The 17084-nt window shown below is 40.5% G+C and overlaps 1 protein-coding gene across 1 annotated transcript in view; it reads right to left on the bottom strand.

The window, feature by feature from the left end:
• Nucleotides 1-17084, bottom strand: part of MERTK (MER proto-oncogene, tyrosine kinase) — a 92820-nt gene that overhangs the window by 58975 nt on the left and 16761 nt on the right. The window contains exons 4-5 of the mRNA XM_018573038.1: nt 15271-15444; nt 5424-5510 (exon numbers count right to left, since the gene is read on the bottom strand). Coding sequence (XP_018428540.1) covers nt 5424-5510; nt 15271-15444 — 261 coding nt within the window. The remainder of the gene's footprint in view (nt 1-5423; nt 5511-15270; nt 15445-17084) is intronic.

Here is a 17084-nt window from a genome sequence, read left to right as displayed (position 1 = left end):
GACCAATCTCAAATTTCCACCCAGTGCTCCCCACTGTCCAAAGTGCCCAAATGTTAAATTGGAATGCCCCCCTCCCTTTGGTCAATATTTGGAACCAACTTTGCCTTCATGAGCTAATGATTCCAACAGTGATATTTCCCTTCTATCTATTTTTTCCCCATCCTGGAGTTTTTATTTGTGACTCATATCCAGTTGCATAGCCAACACTTCCTCTCCCCTCTTCTATTTACAGACTGCCTTGTATTCTGTGAAAACACTACAAGGCTTTTTGTGAATGGGTGAGGAGAGAGGAGGGGGCCAGTATGTGACAGGAGCTCTTCATTGAAAATCAGGAAGAGTCACTGGCACACCAATAGTGATTCAAGCCCGTCTTTTATTGATACGTGGTCACATAATCAGAAAGTAAAAAGACATTTCAGGGCCACATGGGGTCTCCTCATTAGGCAAAACAATCTATAAATGTATTCTTGACTATTCAATTTAACATTCTATTTTCTCCTTTTAGAAAAATGCATACAAATGTCTTTAGCTTTAGCCTTTGATCTGTATTCAATCCTTTTTTTCTAAAAGCAGGAAGGAAACTCCAGTGCAGTATATGTCTTCTGTGACATTTCTCTGTTTAGTACTTTAGCATTACATTTTATTTTCTGTTTTAAAAATAAAAAAAAATGTATAGTTCTGTTCCTGCTTCAATTTTGGCACATTGCAGTCAATGGGGGCATTTACCGAGCAAATGCGTGACAAAGTTAGATGCAAATCAGGCTGCTCTTCAGTCTATGGGCCCATTCACTGCAGGGACGTGCTTTAATCACAACGTTCCAAAGCAATTAACCCACGGTACCGCTTAACACACCTACCGCATGTTAACAATCTGGAGGTACGTTGCGATTAATTTGAATGGCACCCCAAAAGCACCTCCCACTTGTAATACGCCTGACAGCGCCACAACACATGGTACGACAATACCATGCATGCACTACTATTTTCAACAGCAGCACAATGCACTTTATTGCGGTATTGTGCGTGGCATCCCAGTCAATCGCATTGCGGCCGGGAGGAGCGTCTGGAGTGCCATTCAAATGAATGGCAACACAGTACACCTCCCGTACTGTTAACACATGGTAGATGTATTCCATGGTACCATGCATTAATCGCACAAAAGCATGTGATTATCTGGGGCCGGATTAACATAGGGGCTTCTGGAGCGATAGCTCCAGGCCCACCACTGAAATTAGGCCTGCTGGCCCGGAATACCTCAGTATGCCTGATGGTCTGAACACAATCAGGCAGAGGTGTCGGCCTCTCTCTAATCAGGCACATTAAGCGGCCACTCACTGGGGCATGAGGAGCGAGCGGCTGCCTAATTCGAGAGCCATCTCTACTGCTTCCCGTCAGACAGACCGACAGCACCAGGCCCATGATGCTCTTAATCCGGCCCTGCGATTAACACACAGCCCTGGTGTGAATGGGCCTTATTTGTTTTTTGTGTGTGTGTGTGTGTATTGCAACATCTGTGCCTGCAATCCTGGGCAGCGAACTGCAACAAATTTGCCCATGTCCAATCACATTGGGGCTGAGACGGATTTATATCAAGATGAAAGAGCGGCTGAGGAAGGAATGTATGGATGAAGCTGCAATATTGTTCTAAATCTTTCTTAATGATCGTCTTTGCTTTGCTGTGTGACATAAATGATCAATGTCCCTCAATGGGAAGCAAATGAAAAAACATATTTATAAAGCAGTCATAAAGCAGTCAATGTGACATTACCATACATTTACTGTATATTCAAACATTTTCACCAGGAAGGTTTACTTGCAGTCAAAGTTTGGTAAATCTCACATTCTCTCCTTTACCATTTCTAATTTTGGCAAAAAAATTAAAGATTGAAAAACTACCATTATCTTGCTTTGAATAGACATTGTTGCTCCTGAGCTCTCACCTAGTACCTAAAGCATACATCCCAACTGTCCCTAATTTGGAACCAAGTCCCTCTGTCCCTCTTCCCTCAGTTGTCCCCCTTTTTGGTATAATGTAAAGATATCTATAAAAAGGTACTATTTACCTACAGTGTTTGACATTTTGAAAATCCAGTATAAAGGAAAAGTAATGGTGAAAAAAACAATTCTGGTTTTAACCAATCATTTTTGGCATATAAATTCCTAATGGTGCACATTACTGGGGGTGTGTCCATTGCTTAAATACATTCATTGGAATTCTGCCCTCTGCCTGGGCAGCAGGCGGAACCTATAGCCAATAGTGAGCCTGCTGTTGGCTATGGAAGCTACCTACTGACTGTTGTCATGCAGCAGCAGAGGGGACCTGATAGGGAACTAGTTCCTCCACCCACTGTTAGTGTGACTGGTTTTTAAGGACGATGTTGGCTGTAGCCAGATGCAGAGAATTCTTGTTTGTGTAAATGCAGCTACACTGAATGCACCTAGACACTACTGAATGTCTAGGTGCATTCAGCCAAATAAAAGCATTAGATGTGTTTAGGATTAGGTTTGTTTAGAAATTAGCATCAAAGGCACCTGGAGGCATGAATTTTATATTCTGTGTGAATTGAGCTTTAAGACATACTAAGGATCAGCAAGGCACGTCTCTGCAGCAGTACAAAGCAGAAAGCAGAACAAGCATATGTAATGTGCAATAATAGAAAACTTTCAGGGTTATTCACAAAAGGGTGAAGAGTTTGGAGAAGGCAGGAGAAGTGAACAATCTAGGACAACATAGCTGAACCGGAAAGTGAGCTGAATTGAAGAATGTTTCCAAATCAACTACTTTGTCCTAGATTGGTCACTTCTTCTGCCTTCTCCAAACGCTTCACTCTTTGTGAATAACCCTGTTTGTGTCCATATATGATTACAAACTATACCCAGAAACAAAGTTAATATATTTTACATGCAATGATGATTATTTAGATTGAGCTAAAGGTATTCGCATGCATGCCTAAAAAAATGTAGTAATTATTTTGCTGCATGAAAACCTCCAGGTTCATTACCCCAAAAAATGAACTGCACTTATATAAGGGTCAGCTTGTTTTCATAAGAAGCAAGTGTGTGCCAGTGTGATTCAGAGCCTAAATTCTATTAATGTCAGGTGATTTAATTTATCTCACTGCTCCATGAATTACATAAACACTAGGCCTCCTTACCTTTCCACTGCACGTTTTACAGCGAAACATCCTATTAATAAATGGCAAGCATCCAGGACTGCAGGGTAAGCTACGGGAAAAGGCATGAAGTCTAAACAAGACCCGAATTTATAAGTCAGCTAAGTGCTTAACAATAAGCCGCCTGTCCACATACCACAAGACTGGCACAAGAGTTGGCTTTTATCAGGAACTTGTATAAAGTGACATGCAGATTCATGCAGATGTGCCAGAGACCAATAAGAACCTGTTAACTAATGAGTAATATAATGGAATTTCAATCAAGTATTAAAAAAACAGCTTATGAAAATAGTTATGTATTCTTAAAAAAAATGTAGAATTATTTATTTAAGAAGGCGGCGAGGCAGTACTCTAATACAATTTACTACTTTTACATGAACTTGTAACAAACTCCGGCTTATTCCGAGTAAAGAAGTATACAGGGCACACATACAAGTAACTCAGGTATAATTCATTTTGCAGAATAGTAACCTGGACTATATAACAGTTGCACTGATTAGTATGTGGTCCGTATGTTACCTCTTGCTCCTTTTTTGTTTATATTTAGAAAGGATATGCATGGGGGAAAGGGCAGCCCTAACTATCATGAGAGAGATTAGTTAAGAATCTTGTGACGGGTATAAAGGGGAAGCATGAGAGCAAGAGAGAGGAAAAGGGAACTCCCAAGTCAGAGAGGAGGGGCATAGGGGGGATAAGGAATGGGGGGAAGGGTAAGGAGGCAGTGAGGATGCATTCATTGTTTCCAGAGCCCCTCTCACCTCAAAGCCAGGTGGGGTAGGGAGATGCCCAAACTGTAGTAGTACAAAAGGTCTCCTACACCAATGAGAGGTATTGTACTCTTGGGTGTAGATAACATCCACCCATTAAAACCAAGTCCTCCTAAACCTTTCTCCTTGATATCTGTGCGTTGGGGCGAGGTCCTCCATGCTGTATAGTTCTTGGACCTTCAGGCACCAAATAGCTAATATAGGAGGAGAGGGTTGTTTCTATTGCAGCAGGATGCAAACTATGGCCACATTCATCAAGCAAAAAAAAAGGGAGTGTCTGTAATTATGTTTGGGCAGGTGAATGAGGTGTAGTAGACTACAGAAGTATTCTTGCCCAACATCTTGTCAACATCTATGAGTCTTTGATTAAAGACTGTACCCCATCCCTGAAAGTTCTGAGCATGGGGCATTCACTAAAGATATGAAGTATCATGGCCATCTCCTGTTGGCAGCACCAGTACAAATTATCTTTATATATTAACTCCAAAGACTATAGACTTATAAAGCAGCGGTATGGCCTTACTGTGTACATACTACTGCTTTAAATAACAGAAAGTACTGCACATTAATAAAGCAGAGCTGAGCATGATTAACATTTACATCAATAGAAAAAAGGAAGAGGTCCTGGTCCTCTGAACAGCTTTCTGAAAGAAAGAGCTTACTCTGTGGAACAGGCTCGAGGTGCGGTCAGGGGAGGCAGGTGAGGCAGAGCCTCACCTTGAATTATGGAGGAAAAAGCTGTCAGCTTCATGTCTGAAGCTGACAGCTTTTTCTCCATTCAGATCGGCATCTGAGGTTACACAGCAGGGAAATCCTCCCTGCTGTGTAACCTGTCATGGACGGAGCGGCTCAGCAGTGAGGAGCAAGTTAGGGACAGGGAGGCTCTTTCCTGTCTCCACTCTTCCTCCTTTACACTAGCTTGGGGACGGGTTGGGGATTCGTCAGGCGGGGCGGAGCTTCGTTCAACAGGGGGTGTGGTTTCGTCCAGCAGGGGACTGGGCTGGGGAATGCACGAGGTACCGCACGTCACTGCTCTACACCACAGGCTGCATTTTATGAATGGCATATAAAATTCAGTACACGATAATAATGTGGTGCCCAGATCGGTTCAATTAGTCAGATATGACTAGATATTAACATTTATAAGTAATAACAAGAGAGATTGTTGGAAATATCTGAATGCCTTAGGAGATCAGGAAGGAATTTGTTTTTATGTGTCCTCTATAGGGAAATAGACACAGAGAACACTGGGAATCCAGGAAGGTGCTGAAAGTGATAGGAAGACAGAAGGCAGCACTCACTACATGAAAGGGATTTTTTTTTTCAAGTAAGCTTTGATTGCATTAATCAAAACCTATATTATATATTCCTATTACTATGCTGATGTTATAACAGGATAGTATATGCTGGGACTTTACAACTCCTTTAACTACATCTACATAATTTCACATCAACATTATAAGAATTGCTATAAACGACTCACCTTTGATGTTGATATTCACATTATTGGAAGCAGTCAGCCCTTTCTTATTATGTGCTTCACAACTGTATGTTGCTGGCTCACTCAAACCTGGCACAAAATACAAAAACACCAAATAAAAAGAACTGACGACCTGATTATAACCGGCTAGCATTTTATATTAGATGAGCAAAATTAGCCAATGTAAGCTACGCAAAAGAAATGGAACAGAGCTTTTCCATTACAATGGAAATACTATTTTGGTTAAGTTACTTTGGTCTTCTGAAAAGTCAAAAAGAAAAAGGTCGATTTAGGTTACATTTTTTGAATGTCACAAATACTGTTAGTATAACTACTAAAAATCTATTTGAAACAACATATAGAAAAAAATTGGGTTTTTTGTTGAGAGGTATAACACCAACACTTGATTCAGTTGATATAAAAAATATATTTATTTTACACATATACAGCATAAAACCATGTATACATTTCATTGAATACAATCTAAATCGAATAACATTTTAAGCAGACATTAAAAAAAACAAATTGCATCCTAGTTCCAATTTATCTTGTTAGGCATTGTATTCAGTAGGGAGTTCCATGTATCCAGTCCCTACGCGTTTCGCATATTGCTTCCTCAGGGGAACATGGATCTATCTAATAAAAAATGTATATGTATTTAGTCTTAAATTACTTCATCTACGTACAAAAATCCATTTTGAAGTCTACACACCGGAAAGAACTGTGCTCCTGGCGGCTACACCGGACAGAGTGATACCCATCACCATCGTCACCCCCGCAACTCAAACACCTCTCACTTACCACCCAATGGAATTCCCGGATGCGAACAGGATTCCCCAGATCGAGTGCCGATAGGGATAGAAATCCCACCGCAACCACTCCGTCTGGGGGGGTCAATTTGGGGGCCCTGGGGCCACAAGAGGGGGCGTTTCAGGACTTCATTACAGCGGGATCAGCACAACTAGAAGTAGTGGCATGGTATCAAACAAGGAGCTTGGCCATTGCTTGGTCAAATTAGAGACTTGTTTCCCCAGCTTCACTATCCATAATAGAAGTACATAAGAAGCAATAAAAACATGGCAGATGTTCGAATCCCAATTCACTCCCCATTTTGGCTTCAGTTGCACCTTAAGTAACACAACCCAATACAAGAATTGATCAATTTAAATCATTCATTTATTGTTCTTTTTTGCAAACTCATAGACCACATGAAAATGTTTATTTGGTGTTAATTGAGGTATTCTTTGATAATAGAGTGAAATGCCAAAAATATCACAGTCTCTGCTCAATGCCCTCTACTGTTGTCTGTTAAACGCAGAGCGGATTTCTAATAGCTTAAAGTCTGAGTTCTCGAAAATCATTTAATACAAACGGATTAGAGTGTAACGTGAAAAACAAAATCACATGAGGGGGAGATGTCTCTATGCAATTGTTGAAGGCTCACGTTTCTCTTGTTTCAAATTAAACATTTTTAAGAGAAATATGTTTAATTTGATAAGTTATTTCTGACCTGCTTCTGAAAATGCTGGTTGCCTGGATTTTATGTTGACCCCCCTAGTTTCAATAATTTCGATGTCACTGACTATTAACAGTTTTGCAGTCCTATGCATTCCTTGTCTGCGTACTTGTGTTGGGTCAATGATTCAAAGTCCTGAACAGATCAAACCCATTTTGAACATGAGCTCCTCCAAACAATGAAGGAAGCCCATTCTGCTGCTGCCAATCAGCTGCGGCCGGGGGAATTCCCTGCCAGCAGCTGCAAGTTAGCAAAGTGACTTAATTGACCTTATACAGCCACATGGCTATAGATTTTCAATTTCATTTAACTCATACGGCCACATGGCTATAGTTGGTCAATTACATTGACCTCATACAGCCACATGGCTATAGTTGGTCAATTACATTGACCTTTTACGGCCACATGGCTATAGATGGTCAATTACATTGACCTCGTACGGCCACATGGCTATAGTTGGTCAATTACATTGACCTCCTATGTCCACATGGCTATAGTTGGTCAATTACATTGATCTCGTACAGCCACATGGCTATATTTGGTAAATTACATTGACCTTGTACAGCCACATGGCTATAGTTGGTCAATTACATTGCTCTCGTACAGCCACATGGCTATAGTGAGTCAATTACATTGATCTCATACAGTCACATGGCTATAGTTGATCAATTACATTGATCTCGTACAGTCACATGGCTATAGTTGTTCAATTACATTGACCTCATACGGCCACATGGCTATAGTTGGTCGATTACATTGAACTATTATGGCCATGTAGCCATACAAGGTCAGTGTCATCAGCACAGGCATCCCGCCCCTTTGTTTATTTGTAGATGCGTGGTGGGGAATGCCCCATGTAGCTTCGGACAAGCTGTAGGTGAGCTTGGTCTGAACCTGAGCTCATCCATAGTCCAGCAGCAAAAAGGTCAGTATGACAGCAAAACAATCAGCATTTGCAGAATGATGTCAGCAATGGCAGCCTCCATGTTTCTTTTTTAGGAAAAGGTCTTTCTTTAACAATGTATCTAAAGCCCAAATTTTCTTTCGAGTTTTAGAATGTACTTTAGAAGGGTAGAATGTTTTTTAGTGTAGAAAGGTAAGAGATTTTTAGAGGCTGTCAATGTTCTCTCTGAGAAGATGTTTGTACTAATTACCATTGTCTTTAGGATAGAAAGTGATCCAATATTTTATGGTTGTCACTGGAACAGGAGGTGTGCGGAAACCTTAAAATAGGGACCTGTTCAGCTGACAACTGTCTAAGAGAGGATTTTCCCCACTTTGTAGAGAAATCCTTCTACTTCCTGTTATGGCTCTGGGAAGTTTCCCCAATATTGTATCCAGTTTGGGATTTTACCCTTTTTTTAAATAAATATACTGATAAGGTATCAATCACAATTCTGACAAACATTTTGTTCCTTCTGTACTGACTTTCCATTGTTTAGATAATTTCTAGCGACGGTTTGTGACATAACTGTTAAACAGACTTGCAGCATCCAACTTAATGACATTAAACTGTACTTCTATTCAGATGCTAAATCCTGATTAGTGTACTTTCATTTTAATATCAGGAATTACCAGACAGGAATTTACAGCCAAGAAAATCAACAGATGATATCTTGGTGACCACTTATAAGCTATACTGGAAGATGTAGAGCGACACAGTGGAAACAATGGCATGCACATTTGGTTATGCTGTAATAAAAAAGATACAACCTCTAACTGCAGATGTCTAAAGCTGGCCTGCTGCTGTTCAGCTGACAATTTTCCACTTGTCTTCTTGGACAAAAAGTCAATGAGAAAATAGACTTTTGTTGAGTCGAGTGGTGCTGGCAGGGCCACACACAACTCGAATTTTAGCTAATTCAGCATGAGTTGAACACAATTCAAGCAGTGTATAACCAACTATAGTCCATCAATCAAATTGTCCTGTTTACTATAATTGACAGAAGCCACCCCAAAGCTATCGATTATCTGCAGATTTTCTATGGTCAGATGATGCAACAGATTCCTCCGTCTACGCTAAACTGTGTGGATGGAGGAATCTCCGACTAGCAAGATAATGAAGCTTGGCCCAGTGGGAGATTCCTTCATCCACACAGTTTAGCATGGATGGAGGAATCCGTCGCACTTTTTCCATCTGACCATAGAAAATCTGCGGAAAATCTATAGGTGCTTGGCCAGCATAGGGCTAAAATAGGCTATACACAGTTAGAATATTGTATGAACAAAATCAACTTTGGAACATTCGTTCAGCTTTCTAATAGTTGATGGTGTCAAATCAATGATCAATGACCACACTGATCAAAAAAGTCGAAGGAGCATGTGGGAACATTTTATTAGTGAATGTGGTTTTTGTTTGGGAAGCTTAATTCATTACAAAATCAAATGTAAATCAAAATGAAAATTTTGAATGACATTTGTCAAGTGTCTGATGGTATAAAACATTCCGACAAGATGAACCCTACTTAACTCACTTTTTAATTTCCAGGGTAATTAACATATGTATACAATTAGCTGTTCAATAGCCCTCATTCATTCATTTATTTATAGTGCATTTCCACCTTACAACTGCACTCTAGCACTTGCCAACCATGATGTCAGTATGGTGCCCACATCCATGACTACTGTAATGCTGCACCAAGTGATAGGGGAGTATATAAACACATTTCTGATTAGAGCAATAAAAAAGCAGATAAGGATAACACATTTCAGCCTCTTCAATTATCTTATTCTGTACCATTTCCTCAATCATAATATCTGCCCAAGAAACTCCTGATTGAAGCTGCCATTCCCTCCTGTTCTTCCTTTTATTTTTTTCCTATTCATTTATTCCTATTTTAGTCCTGAAAATAAAACATCTGCCACTCTTTTGATGACCAAAGCGTATCTAAACCCTGAACCAAAAATTGTTATTTATTGCAGCCTACCAGTCCTTAGATATTTTGGTTGCATTAGTTTTTTTAAATTTTCACCTGGTGATCCTGTCAGTAACACCCTTCCTGTCCCGGGGTGGCTCCACTCTATGGAGGAGCAATGGAGTCACCTTTGGACAACAGTAGGGATGTCCCGATACCGATGCTAGCATCGGAATCGGGCCCGATACAAGGCATTTTGACAAGTACTTGTACTTGTCAAAATGCCCCTCACCAACACAGAGCATAAACAGTTTAAAAGTTAGTACTTGCTATTAAAAGTAACAGGTGAAAATACTGGAATAGATATCTTCCGCATAAAACAATATATCTTGAAAACTCTATTATTATCAATGGAAACCCCTATGGTACAAATTAGGATACCCCACCTTTAGCTCCTCCCACTGGACCAGTGCTGACTTGTCGCTGCTCTCTCCGGCACAGTGAGTGAGTGCAAGGGGGAGGGGAGGGAACACTATTATGCTGCAAAGTTTATTTGAAAATGTATTCTCTGCACTGTATGAGCAGTATATACTCTATATGTACTACATATACATTACACATGTCCAGTACACTATAGCAATAGATTTACAGCAAGCCCCGTCCCAGCTTCCCTCACTCACAGTTTCGCGCCGATCCCTGTCGCCTCACAATTCTGCCCTGCTAACATGAATGGGTTAAATGATCCGTAGTACAGGGCTACATACAGATCATTTAATCCATTCATGTTAGCAGAGTAGAATTGTAAATGTATTGTCTGCACTGTATGAGCAGTGTGTACTCTATATATACTCTATATGTACTACATATACATTACACATGTCCAGTACACTATAGCAATAGATTTACAGCAAGCCCCGTCCCAGCTTCCCTCACTCACAGTTTCGCGCCGATCCCTGTCGCCTCACAATTCTGCCCTGCTAACATGAATGGGTTAAATGATCCGCAGTATAACTACATGTTATGTACTATTATGTACTATGGATCATGATTTACCCTCTTCATGTTAGCAGGGCAGAATTGTGAGGCGACAGGGATCGGCGCGAAACTGTGAGTGAGGGAAGCTGGGACGGGGCTTGCTGTAAATCTATTGCTATAGTGTACTGGACATGTGTAATGTATATGTAGTACATATATACAGCACACACCTCCACTACACTCCCGCAATAGAGTTACAATTCTCCGCTGCTAACATGAATAGGTTAAATCATGATCCATAGTACAGAACATGTAGTTGTACTATGGATCATTTAAAGTCACCTGTCCCTTTAAGAAAAAGTATCGGTAATTGGTATCGGCAAGTACATGAGGGGAAGTACTTGTACTTGGGCCTGAAAAAGTGGCATCGGGACATCCCTAGACAACAGCATTGTCTCCCTGTGGTTAGGTTAGTGTGAGATAGACAAGCAGATTTAGATGGAACTGATTAACAAATTAAAGCTGAACTCCAGCTAACACTTGTAAGCAGTTACAGTGGCAATTTTATTTTTTTCCTTCTGGGATAAAGGTTTTACATAAATGAATAAAGCTAACCATTATAAGCACCCTGTCAGTGTTAAATGCTTAACCTTCTAACGCTGGCTCCACACATATAGATTATCTGCAGATTTTCTATAGTCATATGGAAAAAGTGCAACAGATTCCCTCATCTATGATAAACTGTGTGGATGGAGGAATCTCCCACTGGGCCAGGTTTCAGTATCTTGCTTGTAGGCCCCGCCGGCTGTCAAAATACCTGAACAATCTGATTGGATGCAGACATTTTTTAGGTATTTTGAGTCAGCGGGGCCAACTAGCAAGATACTGAATCTTGGACCAGTGGGAGATTTCTGCATTCACACAGTTTAGTGTAGATGGAGGAATTTGTTGCACTTTTTCCATCTGACCGTAGAAAACGAATGCAGCCACCACATTGCACAGGAAAGTGTCATATATTTGTGGTGGACATACCTGGAGAAGATATTTGAACCCCCCCCCCCCCACCCCACCAAAGGAGAAGTTCTCCATTCACCCACTAGACGGTGCCCCTCCAAAAGTAGAAGTAGCACCAAGGGGACATGCTCCCCCCGCCCCTTAGCTTCGGCCCTGAAGGTAGGTACTAGTAATCTTGTTTTGCAGGGTGCTTCTTTTTTTCAACAATGCACTACTATAAATGAAGAAATATTTCATTATTATTGTGGTGGTTTAGAGAAATTTGAATTCGTTTTTACAGTGATATACTTGCAATAGTGATATAATGTGGATTTATGCATATATTATACACACCATTTGAAGCTTTGCATATTATAATCTGCTTTTCTGCATACACCGGGTTGAGTCCTCTAACAATGTTTAAAGTTAAAGTGATATTAAACCCTCAGATTTTTTAACATAAAACAATACTGTAATGTGCGCCTTACTGTAATCCAAGGTAGTTTCCCTTCTCTTTGCTGCTCTTCCTTTTAAATCTGTATCTGTTCTCATGCTGGGCAGAACTTCTGTTTTGCAGCAGACTGCCTTGTCTCTGGAATGGCTACATGGTGTCTGTGTGTAAGTTTGCAACCTGAGCCAGCACTACAGGAAGAGGCACTCAGCTGCAAAGGGAAGTTCTCCCCAAGCATGAGAAGACATGAGGATTTAAAATGAAGAGCAGCAAAGAGAAGGGAAACTACCATGGATTACAGTAAGGCACACATTACAGTATTGGTTTATGTTAAAAAATCTGAGGGTTTAATGTCACTTTAATTAATAACTGTAGAAGCACAATTCTATTTATTTTATACCTGTCGAAGTTGCACTTCACAACTTGCAGCTCTGCTTCACCTTTCACCCAATCATCACAACATACTCTAAGAACTCCCTTAGTTAACTTTTTTTTGAAAAATAGATTGTCTTACGAAGAAGTGGTTTTAATTAAAGCCATCACTCACTAAGCAAAATCACTCATTAACTGCACAGCAGTGAGCTATGCAGGTTTATAAGGTTCTGCCATGAGGTATATAGTAAATATTCAAAATAATGAGGCAGGCCACAGTAATTTCATTAATGGGAAACATAGGAATCTGGTTCGGCTTCTGCTCCTCTGTTCTGGCACTAAATGTATTACATCTGTGAGGAATTAAAAATGTTTTATGAATGCATAAGTATTAAAAGAAGTAGCTTGTCACATAAAAAAAAAGCCAAACCCTTCAGCTGCATCTTTCATTTCATTCTTAAATACAAATGTTTCTTCATTATTGATAAATAGTTAAGAAAAATATGACTTTTTTGGGTGTGGGGGGCATTTCTTGTGCAAATAATCTGTTTTTCTTTTTTTTTTACGTGACTTTTATTACTTTGTTTTAAAACAAAAAAACAGACATAGGGATTGATTTACGAAAGGAAAAAGGTTGTTTACTTTGCAAGGGAAATTTGCAATGGAATTTTCTCCTAGCTTTTTTTTAGATTTGGATAGAGTAAAGGAGGATTGTCGAGTTTCTGATGGCATTATTGAATGTTCTGATTAAATTCTTCTTATGGGTGTTCATACATTAATCTACCAGTGTGTGTGCTTTATTGAATGAGATGAAGCTCTGCTGACTTCCATCACTCAATCATGTGCACGCAAAAATACTGTTTGCTCATGATTGGGTATTTTTTACGAAAAATAATTTTCACCACATTCACTAAGCTAAGGGAAGATTCCCTTGCAAAGTGAACAGGCTTTTTGCATTTAGTAAATCAACACCATAATATTAATTTGCCTTTGAGAAAGTTTATATTTTACATGTGAAATGAAATGTCGTAAAGACATATAATACAGAGAGTTGTATGCTGCAAGTGCCCTTGAAGTATCTCCTTTTAGGCTACATAAAACAGACACGGACAGTAAATGACCACTAGGTACAGGATAACAGCCTTACAACTGTGCATCATGAGGACCTCAAGAAATAGTCTATATACTGTAATTCCAAAACGAATACTCTAGCCACATTGGCAGCTACAATATTATACAACTGTAAGCCAGAGCAATTATAAATGACGTGTGATCCACTGATGAGATAATAAAGCCATAAAAAAGACAAATTCAGGGATTTGATTGTCTATGGTGTTTCTCCCTGCATCCACATGAACACATCTTTACAGCTTTAGTAATGTAAACGTAATAGAGATCATTTCTATGGTATACTGTGTGTCCAGCCAGGGGGATGCACATATAATCTTAATGCAAACTTGTGCAGGTTCACTTTAATGGTGGCCCCAAAAGCAGCAAATTCTCAACTTGTCTTCACTCTCATGGTGCTACATTCAGCCACCAGAGGTGAAAAAAAACCCAGTACATCTGGGCATGGGAGACTACGTCAACTGTTCATCAGAGCTGGCACATGGAAGCAGGGTAAAAGTTAAAGTTCAAAGTTTGACTATGAGGTTGCGCAGGGCTTCCTCTCTTTTTTTCTCTCCAGCAAGATGTATCATGGGGAATAAAAACATAGTGGAATGGATTTAGCAATTGCAATTCTTAAAAAAACTTTGTGAAGGAGAAAAGTGGGGGACAAACTGCTGCAAGTATTAAAGAGAACTCCAGGATTTTTTTTATTAACGCTTGCAGTGCAAGGGTTAAGTGCTTGTTTGTGTCTAGGTGCTAAAATAACAAAATTAGACATTGGAAGGACCAGTCTAAGAAGAAGCCAGCTCAGAGCTTTGGGTGAGCCTTTTTTTTTAACCTAGACACAAACGAGCACCCAACCCTTGCAGTGCAGGGGTTGCCCCTGGAGTTCTTCTTTAAGTGCAGGCACCTAGTAGTATGCAGGGCCCTTCTTACTGCCTGCACTTTCAGATTGGCCAGTGAGACTATCCCTCATAGTGATGAGCCAATAGGAATGATAGGGGAGCGGTTTAGCTGCAAGCTCTAACACTACTCAGAAGTGTCCAAATGATGCCTGTTAGAAATACATCCATATACAAACTATTCAAACAACTTAAAACATTAATATTCAGTGAACAGAAACTCTGCTTTGCTCCAGTCTGTACCATTAAACTCAGTTATGTCCTCCAGTGTCCCCGTGTTTCATGCAACACCGATAAGGTAGAGCAAGCCTGTCAATCACACCCAGCACATCAAATACACTCGTGGCAGTCATGTGTCACCGCTTTCTGCATATGTCAGAGGCCAGAAGAAGTGGTAAGAGATGGAAATGAGAGTTTCTTCCATTGACTTTTGAAGAAAAGCATAAATTTGCATAACGGCATTGTTTAGTCTGCTTACACAGTATGTTTTGTGGAAAGGAAGAATGCTTCTGAAACTGCCAATGAAGCAAATTATAAGGATACTACTATGTGTACAGTCTTGGAAACTGAGAGGTTCATGTTGAGTTTACAAGGGTTTTTTTAATACTCTCTATTCAAACTGGCTGCTGTTACAGTTTTATTATAATGTAAAAGTTCCAATGCAAAACTGACTTACCCAACACATTGAGGACTGCTGGTGACACTTCAGGAATGTCATTGATTTTTCTGCTGTTATGGAACCAATAAATCTCCACAGGTTCAGGGGGCCCAACAGCCTCACAGGTCAGATTGAACGGAGTGTTCCTAGAGACATTTAACTTCTCTGGCTGTCGAAGGAAATGCGGAAGTCCTAAATAAAAAGCAATAACATGATTTTATAATGCTAAAGTGTCAGTCCAGCTATATCTGATATTTTTGGTAAATGCAAGAGAAGCAATCAATCTAATATTAACAAAATACAAATGTTTCCCAGTACTCAACTGCATAAGCCAGTTATAGAATTCTAATTACAATCTCTTTCTAGCATTTGTTAAAAAAAGAAGTCTCAGTTTACATGTAGCTTGCGTACGACCATAGACCTCTCGTTTGATTGCACTATTACAATTGCACTTGGTGTCTAAAAGATTGCACTAGGTCTCTAAAAGCTCTTTACTTTCATCTTCAGTTGCAGCAATCCCACTGTTTTTTTTCTTCTTCTTATGTAGCGCTCACCCCCGAAGGAGCCGTTGGAATATGTCCGGTTCAGTTCATCATTACTAGTCTTCGGCTGGGTAAGTGGCTGCGTGTATGTGTGGGGCAGTTGCGGGGGAAGCGGAGTGCATGGTGCTGGAAGTTGCAGTGATGGTTGGTGGAAGGTGTATGCTGTGTAGGAATGTGCAGCAGCACCAGGCGTGGAATATAAATGTGTGATAAGGATGTATAGTCATCATCCAGAGGTGCAGAGATGGGCACATGTGAGTAGATGCATAGTCCTATACAACCGGCCCTTTGAGGGTAACCATACTGCTGATGCGGCCCCCGATGAATTTGAGTTTGCCACCCCTGGTCTAGGGGGTATGATCTTCACCCACTCCACTAGCATTAACCGCCCTTCTTCTAGTGCCCACAAAGCTGATGTCCACTCCAGTAATGCAATGCTTAATAACTTTTATTAAACATCTTCACTGGGGAGAGAGGGTATAGGGATCCTAGACATCCAGGGTGTAACAGACCTAGACTCCAGACTCACCATACTTGGTTAGCATCTCAGTGTAGATCCACTTGTGATACAGTGGATGGTAACTGAAGTAGCAGATGAGTATGGATGAGCACAAATCCTCAGCAGGAGAGATACCAGCCATGCCCCTAAAGTCCATTTAGTTCCAGATAACTTCAAGAGACATCTGGTTCTCCTCCTCTGGCATGTTGAAGGCCACAGGGAAACATTTCCCTCACACCAGCCTATACCCACCCCCAGGTCTCAGGCCTAGCCTGGGGGTGGCTGGACAGCATCCAGCCCTAATCCATGGCAAATCCCTCCAGTATATGTACCCTATCCCAGCATGCACCACTGGTTGACAGAAACCCAGTGATTGGCGTCTGTAGTGTACATACACTACAGTGCCTCTCATTGGCTGTCCCACAATATAACAGTCACACTCTGCCCGGGAAAGGTACAGTCAATGCCTGACACCTGGAATTAACCAGAGAAATGCCACTATAATCCAGCCAGGCTGACTACAGACCTGGCTACCACTAAATGTCTAGTAGCCACATCACAGAAGGTGATGGAGGCTAGAGTTATATCATGGAGAATGCAACACTGGAAGTGAGAACATGGGCACAAGTAGTGAGATTACAAGGTGGGTGGAAACAGATTACAGAATTAGGCAGGGAGATGTCACCATTATATTAGTCAAAAGATCATTCATGTTGTCTCTAAATTTAATTGAAGTATCACTTTTAGGTCTACTGTTAATAACATTTTCTCAGACCCTCTGCTGTTGCAGG

The sequence above is a fragment of the Nanorana parkeri genome, unplaced genomic scaffold, assembly GCF_000935625.1.
Source record: "Nanorana parkeri isolate BGI_ZX_2015 unplaced genomic scaffold, ASM93562v1 scaffold46, whole genome shotgun sequence".
Lineage (NCBI taxonomy): Eukaryota > Metazoa > Chordata > Amphibia > Anura > Dicroglossidae > Nanorana > Nanorana parkeri.
This window is presented reverse-complemented; position numbering and strand designations above follow the sequence as displayed.